Source organism: Petaurus breviceps, unplaced genomic scaffold (assembly GCF_028583685.1).
Source record: "Petaurus breviceps papuanus isolate PSGF00001 unplaced genomic scaffold, PetGlider_PUasm1.0 90603, whole genome shotgun sequence".
Lineage (NCBI taxonomy): Eukaryota > Metazoa > Chordata > Mammalia > Diprotodontia > Petauridae > Petaurus > Petaurus breviceps.
The window spans coordinates 1,803,412-1,818,024 of NW_027187284.1; the positions used below are offsets into that span (position 1 = coordinate 1,803,412).

The 14,613-nt window shown below is 35.2% G+C and overlaps 1 protein-coding gene across 8 annotated transcripts in view; it reads right to left on the minus strand.

The window, feature by feature from the left end:
• The window catches only part of DMD (dystrophin), a 2,504,498-nt gene that overhangs the window by 1,666,812 nt on the left and 823,073 nt on the right, over positions 1–14,613 (minus strand). For all 8 annotated transcript variants that reach the window (XM_069063824.1, XM_069063827.1, XM_069063826.1 and 5 more), the window contains 2 exons: positions 697–798; positions 485–592 (listed from right to left, as the gene is read on the minus strand). In XM_069063824.1, the coding sequence (XP_068919925.1) occupies positions 485–592; positions 697–798 (210 nt within the window). The remainder of the gene's footprint in view (positions 1–484; positions 593–696; positions 799–14,613) is intronic.

Consider the following 14,613-nt stretch of genomic DNA (forward strand, 5'->3'; position numbering starts at 1 on the left):
CTTTAATATCTTTGCTAAGAAAACCCCAAATGGAATCACAAAGACTTGGCCAGGACAGGAATGACTAACAAAATATGTAATATGTAGTGTATGTGTGTATGTATGTATGTATGTATGCATGCAAATGTACTTCTTATTTATACATAGCATTCACTCCCAGTAATATGTAAGTTCTTTGAGGTTAGAAATCAGTTTGGTTACTATATCCGTAACTTCTTTTCTTAATAAATGTGTGTTAAATCAAGTTAAATTGAATAAATAAAAAATAACTGAAAATTTTGCTGTACTCATGTCTTCCATAATGTAAAAAATATAAGAATTAAGAATATGAGAATTATAAAAAAAAATTACACATTTTTTTTTTGTAAATAAAACTATGGAAATTTGGAACTGAATATCTGGTTTAAGATGAGAGTTAGAGCAGAAATAACTATTAAAATGGATTATTGTTTTTAATAAAAGATAAAACATAAGAGATACATACAGCCAGCTTCCGAAGACTAGATAACATTTCATTCTGATCCTTAAAGCCAGTGGTATGAATATCGTTTACTGCACTTTCTTTTTCAGAAAGCCACGTATCAAACAGGCACTGGTGGAGGGAAAAAAGTCTTGGTAAGAATATCCACAAGTTAACTGGTGAAACACAAAGTATACTTATTTGTTTTTAACACACACATTCCTACTGTGACTCACCTGTTCTTTGGTAAATCGTTGCCATTTGAGAAGGATATCTTGCAGAAGAACCCAGCGATCTTCTGTCCACCGACATATGTTGGCCCATCGGTCTCCCAAAACCTGGGGAGAAAGCAATTCAATAGTCCTTAGTAAATAACCAATGATAGCTGAGGACACTTTGAAATGACCATGAATCACTGCTTCAGTCTTTATTGCTTGAATCTCCTACCTGGGCTAGGAGCTGTAAAGGACAGACACATTGTTTCTGTTTTATGGTTTAATCAGTACTGTCTTTGAATTATATTTAGACTACTACACTCACCCTTTCACCTCAGATAGAAAACCATAAAGTTGCTTGATATTATGCTGAAATGGTGACTATTATTACTTGAAATACAAAGTTTAGTTTTTAAAAAATGCAGGGAGGCAATAAATGCAGAATCAAGCAAGATAGTTCAATATTAGCATGCAGAATGTCTTAAAATGCAAACCCAAGAATAAACAGAGGGCTGTTAAACATGGTGCTAAAAACACACACATACAAAAAGCAATACTACTTTAAATATCAAGGAAGGTTTGCTCCAGACTAGGAGGCAGATTCTCAATTTCTCAAATGGCACTGTGCTGATATTGTTATACAAATTATTAGAAAAAAAAAACATAGATGCAGGTTTCAATCATAGAGTACTCCAATGAATTGCAACAGATTACTCCAAAGCAATCATTTTCTGCATTTATCATCTTTCTAGGTAATTATGCAGAAAGATATATTCATTGTGACTTATAAGATAAATATAGAAAAAAAAAGAAAAATCTTATACATTTTGTTCTTAAACTGTATTTTTTAAAAATATTTAACATATTATAAGCTTTTAAAAAATCTTGATAGAGGAAATAAATGCTTGAAAGTTGCTATGTGCCAACTGCACACCTTAGGAAAGATAAATTAACAGTTTGGTAAATTATCATACATTAATAATAGATGTTAGAGACCTATATTCTAACTTCTCTCTATGTAAAAAAAGGATTGTTTACCCATATCTATAAGTATTTTAGAGCAATAAGAATACAAATAACGTATTTTAAAAGTATCTGTACAGCTACAGAATAAAATTTATCCTGCATATGGATGCCAGAGCCATGAAGAAAAATTTGAATGACTATGACTTTTCTTTACACTTATTTAATATGTTCCACATTTTATATTTCATGAGAATTCTGACTTTAATAATTGATGGTGCATAGTACATCGCCCAATCTATAGGAAGATAGATTGTCTTGAAGTAACAAAAGTAGAGCAAATAGAGGTTATATTTTGAAAGGAACAAAGAACTAGAACTAACAGACTTTTAAAAATAAAATATTCCTTCTCTGGTGCCCTTAAAGAGGGCACTGAGTGCTTGTGTTAGTAGGGTGCTATAAACTTTTTACTACTGTATTAGAAATGACCATATTACTCATGTGTAACTCAGTTACAAGTGAATTTTCTGGTTTTCCCCAGAAGTGTCAATAAAATATTTTATGGCATTCAGTACCATCACATATATTTTAATGTCACTTATTTTCTTACACTTTTATAGTCTCCTTCTACTCACTAGTCTTTGAAATATGCTAGTTACTAGAGAAACCATGACATTGAAATGGATGAAGCTAAGCAATAACAACAAACACTTTATCTTAAAACAATAGATTTAACTTCAAGTACATAGACTATGATCATCGATTGTTACAGTTATGCGGCATGTTTTTCTGAACTACGAGAAAAATTTGCTTGGTAAATTTTCTTGCTGATGCCTGCTACATGTATTCTCATTTATTAAAAGCCACTGGGTGCAATTGTATTAAATGAGTTATTAATAGTATAAGGCTTAAAATTTAGATAGATTAACTAGAACCCGATACTACCACATAACTCTACCATTTACCCAAATTTAGCCTCATAAATGATGAGAGAGAGAGAATGGGAATATTCATTACCAATGGAAACAAAATAAACCACTAAAATAATGACAAAGTATTTTTATGTACTGAAAACAATGTATATTGAGACTATAGAAAAGCAGACATTACTTTTCTGCATTAAAGTAGGCATGGTCCCTTCCTTCCCCAAACTTCTAAGGTTCAAAACTCATAACATTTCTAACTTCTCATTCCACAGCATAGATTACCCATCTATTTCCTTTAAATTCTAAATGAATTGGTTCATCTTAGATAGATACTTTTCAGTTTTATGTAATCAAAATTATCCACTTTATTATTTATGTTCCTTAGTATCCCCTGTAGAGTCAAGAAATCTTTCTCTATTCCTAGTCATGAAAGGTCGTTGCAAGTCATGACATTATCTTCTTTATGTCATGATCTTCTTCAAGAATGAAGAATAAACAACAACCTTTGAGTAGCAATGGCTGTCCCAGTGGGAACCCAATTGACCAGTTTCAGTTGGGTAATGCAGCTCCTCCTCTCCTCTCCCCTTTTTTCTCCTCTCCTTTCCTTTTCTCCTTCATTTCCCTCTGTCCACATAGGGTATAATACCCTTACTTGTTGGTGCTCTGCCCAAAAGAATATAAATTTTGAGACCTGGGAAAGACTTTAGTGTAAAAAGGCCAAGGTCTTCCACTGCATTTTGGGCCATCTCCAGTCATCTTGATTTATATCTTGCCACTGGACCCAGATGGCTCAGGAGGAGAGAATAAGACTGGTGACTTTGCACAGCCCTCCCTCATTTAAATTCAATTCATGTGCAAGTTATGACATGACCTTCCTAATACCATGGTCCTCTTCGAGAATGAAGGACAGCCAACATGATGGTATGTAGTTATGATTGTCTTCTAAACCCAATTTCTCCCTCTTTTTCTTGATTGAAATTAATGTATCTTCAATGCAAAATTTCTGTGTGTACTTGTCTGTGTTCAATCCTTCTCTATTGAGTTCAGATAAAAATGAGATCACAAGTCTGTCCTCCCTATCCTTTTCTCCATGTTTGTTTACTCTTTGTAGATCCCTTTATGCAAATAGGTAACTAAAGAAGACCTTTTTCTCATTTATTTTCCCCACCTCTTTTCTTTCCTCTCTTAAAAATCAACAAAACACTTGAAGGTATTTTCTCAATAGATGTTTCGCCCCTTATGTGTAAGCACTTCATAATTTTAGATCCCTTTCAATTGTTAAATGTATTTATCTTAATAAATTTCTCTCAGCTTTTATGTTTTCATTTCAAGGTTTCTAATCACATTTGGCATTTTTATCAACAATGTTTCAAAATGTATTTTTTTAATTAAAGGTCTGTTTCTCCCATATAAAATTATTGTAAGTTAAGAATAACATTATTTCTTGAAAAAGTTTATTAATGACCTTTTGGAACATCATATTCAAATATTTTCTTTTCTTTATGGTAGTTTCTGCTTGGTCTTATGTGATTCTGATTATAGTTCTTTGAATTCTTAATTTTTTGGCTTTTTGCAACAATTTTTTTTCTTTGAATTGGAAACTTGGTACTTTGTCAAACAGATTCCAGGGCATTTTCTGTTTTTTTTTCTTTTCTTTTCTTTGTTTGTTTGTTTGTATTTTCAGGAGGTAATAGTAGCTTCCCCCCTCCCCTCCATTTTCATTTTGCCTTCCAGTTCAAATAGACCTGGGTAGTTTTCATTTATAAAATCTTGAAATGTGGTATCCCGTCATATTTTTGGTCATGACTTTAAAGGATTCTGATCATTCCTAAATTCATAGTATGTATATTATGTTTTCTTTTATCTAATTTCATTTTATTAATCTTTGCTTCATTTCTTTCAGTCATTCCTGTATTCCATGTGGCAAATTCATTATTTTTTTCTGAGACCCTGCTTGAAATTTTTGTGAGCTTACATATCTCTGTTACTGTTTTAGTAATTTGCTTATGTTTTCAGGCTTAGATATCAATTTGGGATTTTGTGTTTGGGCTATTTCCCTTCAGCTGTCTTTTATGAGTTAAGTAAGTCTGATTTGGGCCTGTCTTCTCTGCAGTCTGGATACTGCTATGTCTTTTCATCTACATGAGGAGTCTTATAGGATCCACCCTTTTCCTGGTTTCTGTACTAGTCTTTGATAGACCACTGAGATCCAGCTTCAATCAGACTCTAGTCTTCTCCTCCTTGAATTATCCCCCCATGCAGGTTAGTTCTTAGCCCTAATGGGATGTTGAATACCAAGCTAGTTTCAGGACTTTCCAGTATAATCCTCTGGCATAAGTGTTGATTTGTTTCTATCTCAGGCCTTGGCTTCCAATGCACTGAAAAGTGAAAGACTGGGCCTGTTTCCCTATACATTTATTTGAAAGGGCTGCCTCTGTTCTGGATTCTGATCTAATAGTCCAGAGTCAGGATATGGTTTCTCGTCCTCAATTACTAAGGGGTCTCAATTGCTTGAGATGTTCCTGCTTAGACTTCAGGTTGACTGGCCTCCAGTCTACTTGTAAGTGTTTGCTCTGGCTTTAGCTCTTTTTATCAACTTTGTGGGCCCCATTACCTGTGCTTTGTGTTAACATCACTGATATAAGATGTCTCTACCCACCTCTGCCAAGTTCTGGTCATCCTTGTTTTGCTATTGTGTTTCTTTGGAGTTTTCTTTATAATTGGTCTTTTGAGTGATTTCCTTGGGTTGATGTGGGAGAGCAAGCCTTCATTTCAACATTTCATGGTGGTCATAAGAAGTTTGTAATCAATGATCAATACCCAAAGACCTAGTGTTTTGTTTTGTTTTCCAGTGGACAGGTGTGCCAGACCCTCAGGAAAGGAGATTTTTTTTTCAAGTGGATACACACAGGAAAAGGGTCAAGAGCCTAAGCCAATTATCTTAAAGCCAATTACAATCACCATTCATTAAAACAGATCAAATTCTAATTGATTAAGATAAAGTTCAAGTACATAGAAGGTCTTTGTTCTTACAAAGCAAAAAAAGGAAACCCAAAAATTTATCCAGCCAACTCAGCATTTTCTAAATCTACTTTTAACAAGAGTAATAGAACTGCTTTAAAGGAGACTGCTTCTATTTCTTAAGTCAAGGGTAAGGAATGTGTGGCCTTCTAGGTCCTTGAGTATGTCCTTCTGACCGAGTCCACGTTTTATAGAAAAAAATCCTTTCGTTAAAGGAATGTGTTTCTGAAATTTGCATTCAATCAAAACACTGCACTTGAGGACCTTGTGGCCACATGTGGCTTTCAGACTGCATGTTCCCCACCCCTGTTAAAGTGTTCCTTTATATATTCTACAATGCTTAATTCTGCTAATGCACTCAGTAAACAATGGAATTGGTGCATTTCCAATATAACACATTTTCATATTTATCTTCTTAAATATCACTTGCTGTGAGGAAGTTTTCAGGCTACTTAATTCAGGATTCAGAATGCATCAGTCAATATTAGTAATATTCAAAGAACTTTTGAAAAATGGAGATTTGAATAATTTATGAACCATTAGGATTGGTAGAGTAGAAAGAGCACTGCTTTGGCTCTGACACTAACTTGCTTTATCACCTTAGGCAAGTCACACAACAATAAATTCATCCCCAGACTTTCATTTGAGGAATACTCCTGCCAAATATGCATACTCCAAGTCTTATTCAGCCCTTGACTCCCCAGACTCATTCTGATCCTAGTCCCTTTGTCAGTGCCTTCCTTTCACCCATTTAGTTCCTTTTTATGTGTTGTTTTCCCCATTTAGAATGTAAGTTCCTTGAGGGCAAGACCATTTTACTTTTTTCTTCATATTAAGATTCCCAGCACTTTGTATACTGCTGGTATATATAAACACTTGATCTAGCTATCATAACCTGTGGAAAGGAAGTTGGTTGGCTGGCCATAAAAACTTGGGATTTATAGTTCCTCCCAGTTTGTAAAGAAAGGAAGAGAATGCAATATTTGCCCTTCATACAAATGGTTGATGAAGGTTGATGAACTGAGGATTTTCACAAAGAATAAGAAAGAGGTGGTGATCATCCCACAGTAGCCAATGTCTACCACATCTGCAGTTTCTTCCTTCAAGAAAAGAAGGGAAAACTTTTAAATAGAAAGAAATGTGTGACAATGTTTTAATCATGGGCACACTCCAGAAGAGCTGAAAGAAACGAATTAGGTGAAATAAAAGGGAATCTTGTCTTCTATCAGTTTTTTAATTTTTCTTAAAGAATACATGTGCCAATTGAATTATGTCTCTTAAATATCTACAATTGTACCTTGTCTTATATTGCCTGGTTGACCTTTTGTTTATAGTGTGAGGGAGCAGTGGCAGTCACACAGGAAAATGACATTCCCTAGTACAAGGCTGTAGTTCCCTGGGTTGAGCTATTTCATAATTACACTTTGGAGAGCATAATGACAAATTCAGTCCATAAAAATAAATAACTCTTTCCTATAAACATGAAGCTAAGTTCCCATTCTCACAGTGGTAAAAGAGTAGACTGGTCTAAGACTTCTTCCAGCTCTGACATTCTACCATCAAATAACTTAAAATTTTAAATGGTAACACTTTCATCAGTTTTTTTTCTTTATGCTTGCAATTGTATTTATTTATTAATTTTTTAAGAATTTGGGCTTAAGTAACTTGCTCAGGGTTACACGGCCAGGTATTTCTGGGTGGGTGCTAAGTGTCTGAGCCCGGATTAGATCCCCAGGTCATCCTGACACTGGGGCGGGTGTTCTTACTCACTGAACCACCTGGCTGCCACAAGTGCTACCTGGCCGCCCCTGCAATTTTATTTTAAATCAATCCTGAGTCTAATCAACATCTACTCTCAAAACTTAATGAATCCTGTGCTTGAGTTTACAATTTCTAGGAAGAGATGTCCTATTTTTTGGACAGATTTCTGTTCCTAAAAATCTTAAAGATCTCTAAGAAATAAGATCTTCCAAGCCTCTCAGTAATATATCCAATTTGTTTTCATGATTTTTACTGTTATAGAGTTTGCACAATATGTAACAAATCTATCCTATTCATTTTAACTATACTTTTCTCATCTAAAAGAAGTATAAAATTAAAATTTTAACCAGAATGCACACAGAAGTGTGTGTATGTGTCTGTATATACATAAATACATGTATATATTACATATCTTTTATGCAAAATATCCACAGATAAGTTACCAAAATAGGTTATCTAACATGACAGAAAACAATTCACACAGGTGAGAACTTCTTCAAAGCTTCATTGTTTACAAACCACTTTCCTAACAACCCTGAGAGGTAAGATCATGGATTAATATTCTTGAAATCCAGACTTAAAAACAAGTCAAGACAAAAAATACAGGTTCATAGAGGTTATGATTATTTTGTAGTCATTTAGCTAATGAGTGAGTCAGAACTTGATTCCAGGTTTTATGACTGAGATTGTATACAGGTTGCCAGCTGACTATTCAAAAATGCAAAAACAAAAATAGAACAGCTGGATTCATGAGACATCATTATAAGGTGCTATGACACTGGCCTCCTATAACCCTTTCCATGTGCATATTTATAATATTCATTATGCATGATATATTAGCACTAAGAAGAGGCAGAAAGAATGCATGTTGGCAAATGCAAGCTTTTCAAATCATTCTAAGGCCTTTCAATTCTTGGGAAAAAAATGAGACCCAAATTGTGTGACAGCTGTTGGGATTTGAACCCAGTGAGGCTGAGAGGAAACACAAGCAGTTTTTTGCAGTGATGCTGCTGCCAAGATTAAAACTAATCCTTTAGAGGAAGAAGGTACATTCACCTTGTAGTTGGCCTACTTACCTCTTAAATTCAAACCGACAAGTCCCTGGTGCTCTTAGAAACAAGACAAAGTAAACAAAGCCATGCAAATATGTTGAGCTTAATCACTAAGCCAGTGAATGATAACTTCTCTAGAAGAAACCAGGGGAAAAATGAATATTTATTCGCTCTCATTTGTTTATGTCAGCTGTGAGAAACACGAAAGGTCAATACCACTTGCTAGAACACATTTTCACAAACTAAATCAGACCTACATTATAAGAAATGCTGACATCCACAGTGGGGAGATATTTCTCATTTAGTTCACATGCTATGTTGCAAAGAAAATCCTTCATCTGAGTTCTTTTGTGTGGAGGAATAGGGTTTGCCAAATAAAAATGGAAAATGGGTACACTACAGGTTACTTAGATACAGATGTCATTTTAGTTAGAGTTTTCTAGCATGGGAAAGAGCTCAGGGAGAATTTCACCCAACATGAGGTCTACAAGTCTAGCGGTCAACATTTGAGCATCCAGACTGAAAAAAAAAAAAAAGAAGTTTCTTAATTTACTAAGGAATACTACTTGAGCTTTTTTAGCAGCTTCACTTTCTTAGGGGACAGATTAGGTTTTTATAGCTTTTTACTGACACTTAGAACACATAGCAAATCAACAGCAATCTCCCAAAGATTGACTTCCCTCCCTTCCCCACCCCCCCGCAAATGAGGGAAGTGTGCAAGCATTGGGGTCATAGGAATAGCTAAAGATCAGGTTTGTTCCAATTGGAAATCCATTTCTCTAAGGTTAGTCTTATCAGAATATCTTATTGGCAGTAAATCTTTAGCATAGTGGTGTCTCCCTTTTCTTCTGAGATAGAATCATGAAGGTTCATCCTGTTGTTAAAAATAATGAGGGAGATAAAATGCAGCCTGAGGGTCTCTATATAAACCCATAGTTCTGTTTCCTTGGTCTCAGTTTGCTTTTTCTGGGGAGTATGAGTTTTCCCCAGACTCACAGGACTCAAGTTCATCAACCTTCATAAAAGCAGCAGAGAGAACTTTAATGAAGTCAGAAAAACCTAGACAGGAAGACCCTGAGTTTTACTGAAGCCAAAGATTAAAATCATAAGGTGATGTTACATCTCTCAGGCGTGCTCCTTGGCCTATGGAGTTTAAAACAGAAGGTACAATAATTTTCTTTTTATCTCAAAGTGAGGACACCAGGGAAGAGCTGAATCTGTGCCAGAGGCAATACTGTAGACATTGCATATCATGAGAGAAGTAAGTCAAATGCAGAGAGTATTGCTTTATTGAATCTTACAAGATCACAGCACATTTTGAAACAAAATATTTTTCATATGTGATAATACCAAGAAAGAATTGTTTAGCTATTTCTCATTTTCTTTTCAAATTTAAAAATGTTCACACTTAGGATGCAATTGACCAGCATAATCACCACATATCACTAATGGAAAAACAAAGAAGCTGAAATCTTTTGCCTGAGGGAAGAAGGCAAAGGCACTGGTAAGATCAGCCATCATAGAAAGGGGAAGGATGAAGTCATTTCAAGGAATCCTTTAAGTTTCTCAGTTTCAGTATTCATGTTTAATTATAATTTATGTTTATAAATTATTGCTGAAAACAATTTTTTCTACCTTAAAGCAAGACATTTTAAAATTACATTCTGTTAAAATGACAAAGTGTGACCCCCTAAAATAGGTGAGAATATTCATTCTGTCCCTTTTTTTGCAGAAATGCAGACTCTGACTATGAACACAGTATCCATTATCAGACTCAATTTATTAGTTAGTTTTGCTGAACTCTATCCCCTTCTCTCTTCCCCTCTCCTTTTCTCTCTCTTTTAAATGATCTGTTATAAGGCATGTATCACTAGGTAGGATAGAAGGGAGATATACATTTGGAAATCAAAGTATAATGGGAAATTTTTGATTCTTGATTTCCTTTCATTAACTCTTATTGTTTGGGAAGGTCAGAGCCATTTCTCCTAGTTAGGAGGTTATTGAGCTGGTTGAAACCAATCCCATGGGATATTAATGGGATGTGAAAATTTAATAAATGCCTTAAAAATTTCTCCATAAGAAACCCAAAGAAGAATCTGAACTGTCCCAATACCTTAGAGACATGTAAATCCCTTCTCCTCTAATCAAACCATCATGAATCCTCTAAATTTAGTTTAACCTGTAACCTAAGTTTAAGTAGGTTAAATGTCCCTTAGGAGATGTGAGAAATTATAACTCTTAAACTAGGTTTGTTCAACTTTTATGACATTGAAGGAAGCATGGGGTTATTAATCAGTCTTTTCTTTAACTTTTATTTCCTAAGAGGAATGTACAAAATTGTAATATGCAAAATAATTATTTTTTCCATCACTCTGATATATTTTTCCTTATAGAAGACCTCATTAGTATATTAATTTTCATTTAGGTTTTTATTTTTTCAATTTTTTTGGCCTGAGATCTGAACTTGTACTAAATATTTTGGCAGTTTATGTGCTACATGGGCCCAAAAAGAAGATATTGTTCCCATTTAAAAGTGATTAAAGAAAGGTACATTAATAAAAATTATTTTAAGGTATTTTAAAATTTCATCTGATCACTTATGGCCCAAAGAAGAATGAATAAAGAAACTTTATGACCAGCTAGACTGATGGATCTTTTGGAAGTAATTTTAATCCAGTTTTAGTTGTGTTTACATTATCATAGACTTCTTCTATCTTCTGAAGCCTTACAAACTACTTCTGAAATGAGATAAATTCAAGAGAAAAAGATTTTGTAAAGAAACCAAGTCCTCATTACTACGTGAAGTAATGGAATTAAACAATCCTCTACTCTCTGATACATGAATTTGGATTCTGTATAGGTCTGAAACTCATGAAATCAGTTTGTGTTCTTATTGTTTTTTAATATGCCAGAAAGCACTCTAAATTGGGTTAGAAAGTTTCCTCAAATGCTAGCTTTGCAGTAGACAAGCCCCCAGGTCCTCAGATCATTGACAGGTTGAAATGCCTTTGTCAGGAGAAGGAGAGAGCCCTGATGAAGGTTCAGGCTGGGATTGAATATTTTTCCGTATCAGTGGTTGAGGTAAAACCACTAGTGCAGACTATTTCCCTTCCCCAAAGGTGTCTGAGAGGAAACATCCAGGTAAGAAGTTTGGGGAGTGGAAACTTGCTTAGACATGACATTGACTGGAAGCCATGAAGACAAAGAATTACCCAAAGTCACAATGGGTGAGGGGGCTGAGGAGGCAATCCTAGACACATACATGGCCCTTCCCTGATTTCTTTCACTTCATGAATATCCAGGATTTCTTGCCAACTATATAGAGATTGATTAAGCACATACTTTCATTCCTGAAATAGAAGCTTAGATCCAAATCTATTTTGTGATGGAGAATAAAAAATGAATGGGAAGGACACAATATATTACTCACTCAGAGACATGGCTGATATTGATACCTTAATATTCCATTCTGTCCCAAAGAAAGGTTTACTCTTTGGAGGCTGTTTTTTGCCTTTTGTTTTAGTGTGATGATTTTGAATAAAAATCCAGGCTTGAATAATTTTTAAAAGTTTTCAGTTCTTAGATTGGATTGGGTACAAATGAGCCCAGAGAGGTAAGTAACACCCACAATTCAAAATTAAACCTCAAGGGTTTCATAGAAGGGAGACCACATAACCAAAAAGATATTTTTAAGCTATAGATTCACAGTTTCAAAACAAAATATTCACAAGGATTACATTTTGAAGGATCATTATGACTGTTTGGTTACGATAAATTTTACTTTGGTGATTATGCTAAAAATGTTGTGAGCCTCTAATTTTGAGAGACATATTTTCTTTCTCCTGATTCAGTCAGTTTCATATATTATTGATTTTTATGAGTTTATAAAATGCTAATGAATAAATCCAGGAAGACTCTTTTGTTGTCACTTCCATTATTTGTGGGCTATTATTTAATGTCGCATGGCAGCATAATAAACTTTGTTCTCTCTAGCTTCCATCCAGCTAGTCAACTGGGATATGAGGAAACAAAGAATTGAAAACCTAAGGGGCATAACAAAAATGACTGCCTATGTTGTGATGTTAAGTGTGAAAGCAGGAGGTTCTGTTGAGCTGATGTTTTTATTGTTACCTGTTGTTCTGTCTCACAGATTCTAAATTCCTTGAGGCTTCTGCCTGGTCTTAGTGCTTAATGTTTTGTAAAGCAATGAATGCATCACAGTAGTCTATAAATGTATAGAAGCATAATACTTCAACAGGAATTAACCATGATGTGCTTTTCTCCCAGTTACCTTCCTGAAACATAACCCAGCTTCTGAAACTCTCATAGTGCAGTAGAGCTCTTGGCAAAGCTAGGAAGCTTTGAGCTCAGGAGAGGTGAGACTTACCCATTAGTTACACTCCCCCTTTGCTGTTTATGGGGCAGCTAGGTGGCACAGTGAATAGAGCACCAGCCCTGGAAACAAGAGGACCTGAGTTCAAATCCAGCCTCAGACACTTAACACAAAAACTAGCCATGTGACTTTGGGCAAGTCACTTAACCCCAATTGCTCTCCAAAAAGCAAAAAAGACAAAAAAAGAAGCAAATAATAAAGGGAGGCATGATCTGATACCTCCTGTTAGCTATCAAACTCACAGACTAAGTGTAGTGATCTCAATTAAAATATAATTGGTAAATGTTTAACAAAATAAATAAAAATGCAACATAGACAATGTTAATGTGGGGTTTTCTAATCAATATGTGGCCTTCTGGCATCCATTTGAGTTTTATACCACTAACTTAGAGTATGAAGGGGGTGCTGGTCTTTGTTGCAGTCACTAAGACAGTTGCAGTAAAGCCTAGCCTTGCTCTGGAGAACTGCAACCACTGTTACAACTTGTCAATTTATACAAAGCATGGTGCTTAAAATCAGGGCAGTGTAAGCACCACTTGTCTGAAGATCAATATTCAAATACCTTTTCCTGCCCTATCCCCTGAGTTTTCATGGAACCTTGCTCTGCTTCTAACTGGTCTGGATCCTTAAAACCTACCTATCCTACCTCATCAAATGGGACTCGACCTTATGTCTTCCTGTTGGTTTGGCATAACACCGTAAACCCTGACCTTAGCTTCACCAACTAAATACACAAAACTTGTAGACCCATTTTCCCTATTATTGACTAACTTAATTGGGACTTACACCCATAGAAGTCAGAAGTTATATACTGAATCCCACCTATCTTTTTTGTTTAACTAACACCCTGAAAAAAAAATAAGGTAACTAGCAACACAAATAAGATTTATCATCTTTTAAAATCCAAATTTCTCCAGTGGGCAGAAGAAAATAAATCATATGTTAAGATCAATTAAGTCAATGATAACATAAATTATCCTTATGCATACATTTCATAAACAAAATGGCCACTTTTCCTAAAGGAGAAAATAGACTTGACAAAATACCATATAGAGAATAGGAGGGAAAAACAAACCCCAAAGTGCCCCAAATTGCTTGGCATTGGTTCTATTAGATTTCATGAAGGGATGAGCTTTAAACTGGAGATTGATAATTAATAATTAAACAGGCTTATAGTTACCCAGAGGTCCCTACATTTTTATCTTTGTTTCCTTGCACTTCCCTTCCCTCCACATACTCCATAATCATTCCTTTGCATTGATTTTTGTCATATTTAAAGTACTGTCCCTCTTCAGTTCCACCTCAGTTTCCCTTCAAGAATCAGTTAAGTCCCACCGTCTACAAAAAGCCTTGCCTGACTCCAACCTCCCTTTCTAACTTAGTACCTTTCCCTTCCCTCTGAAATCTCCTTCCATTCTCTGTCTCTGTCTCTCTCTGTCTCTCTGTCTCTGTCTCTGTCTCTGTCTCTCTCTCTCTCTCTTTTTCTCTTTCTCTCTGTCTCTCTTCTTTTTCTTTCTCTGTCTCTCTCTCTCTGTCTCTCTCTCTGTCTCTCTCTCTCTGCACATAGACACACACATAATATGTACCTAATTATTTACTTGTTGACACCCCCATTAGAATATGAACTCCTTGAGAAAAAGGACTGTTCTTGCCATCTTGTGTATCTCCAGTCCTAAGCCCAGAGCCTAGCACAAAACTAGGCATTAATAAATGATTTTTCACTGACACACAGATTGTTATCCCTCTACTCTTGTTGTATTATGGCAGTTGATCAGCAAATTCCCCTACTTCCTTAAGAGTTATTCAATTTATTGAGTTTACT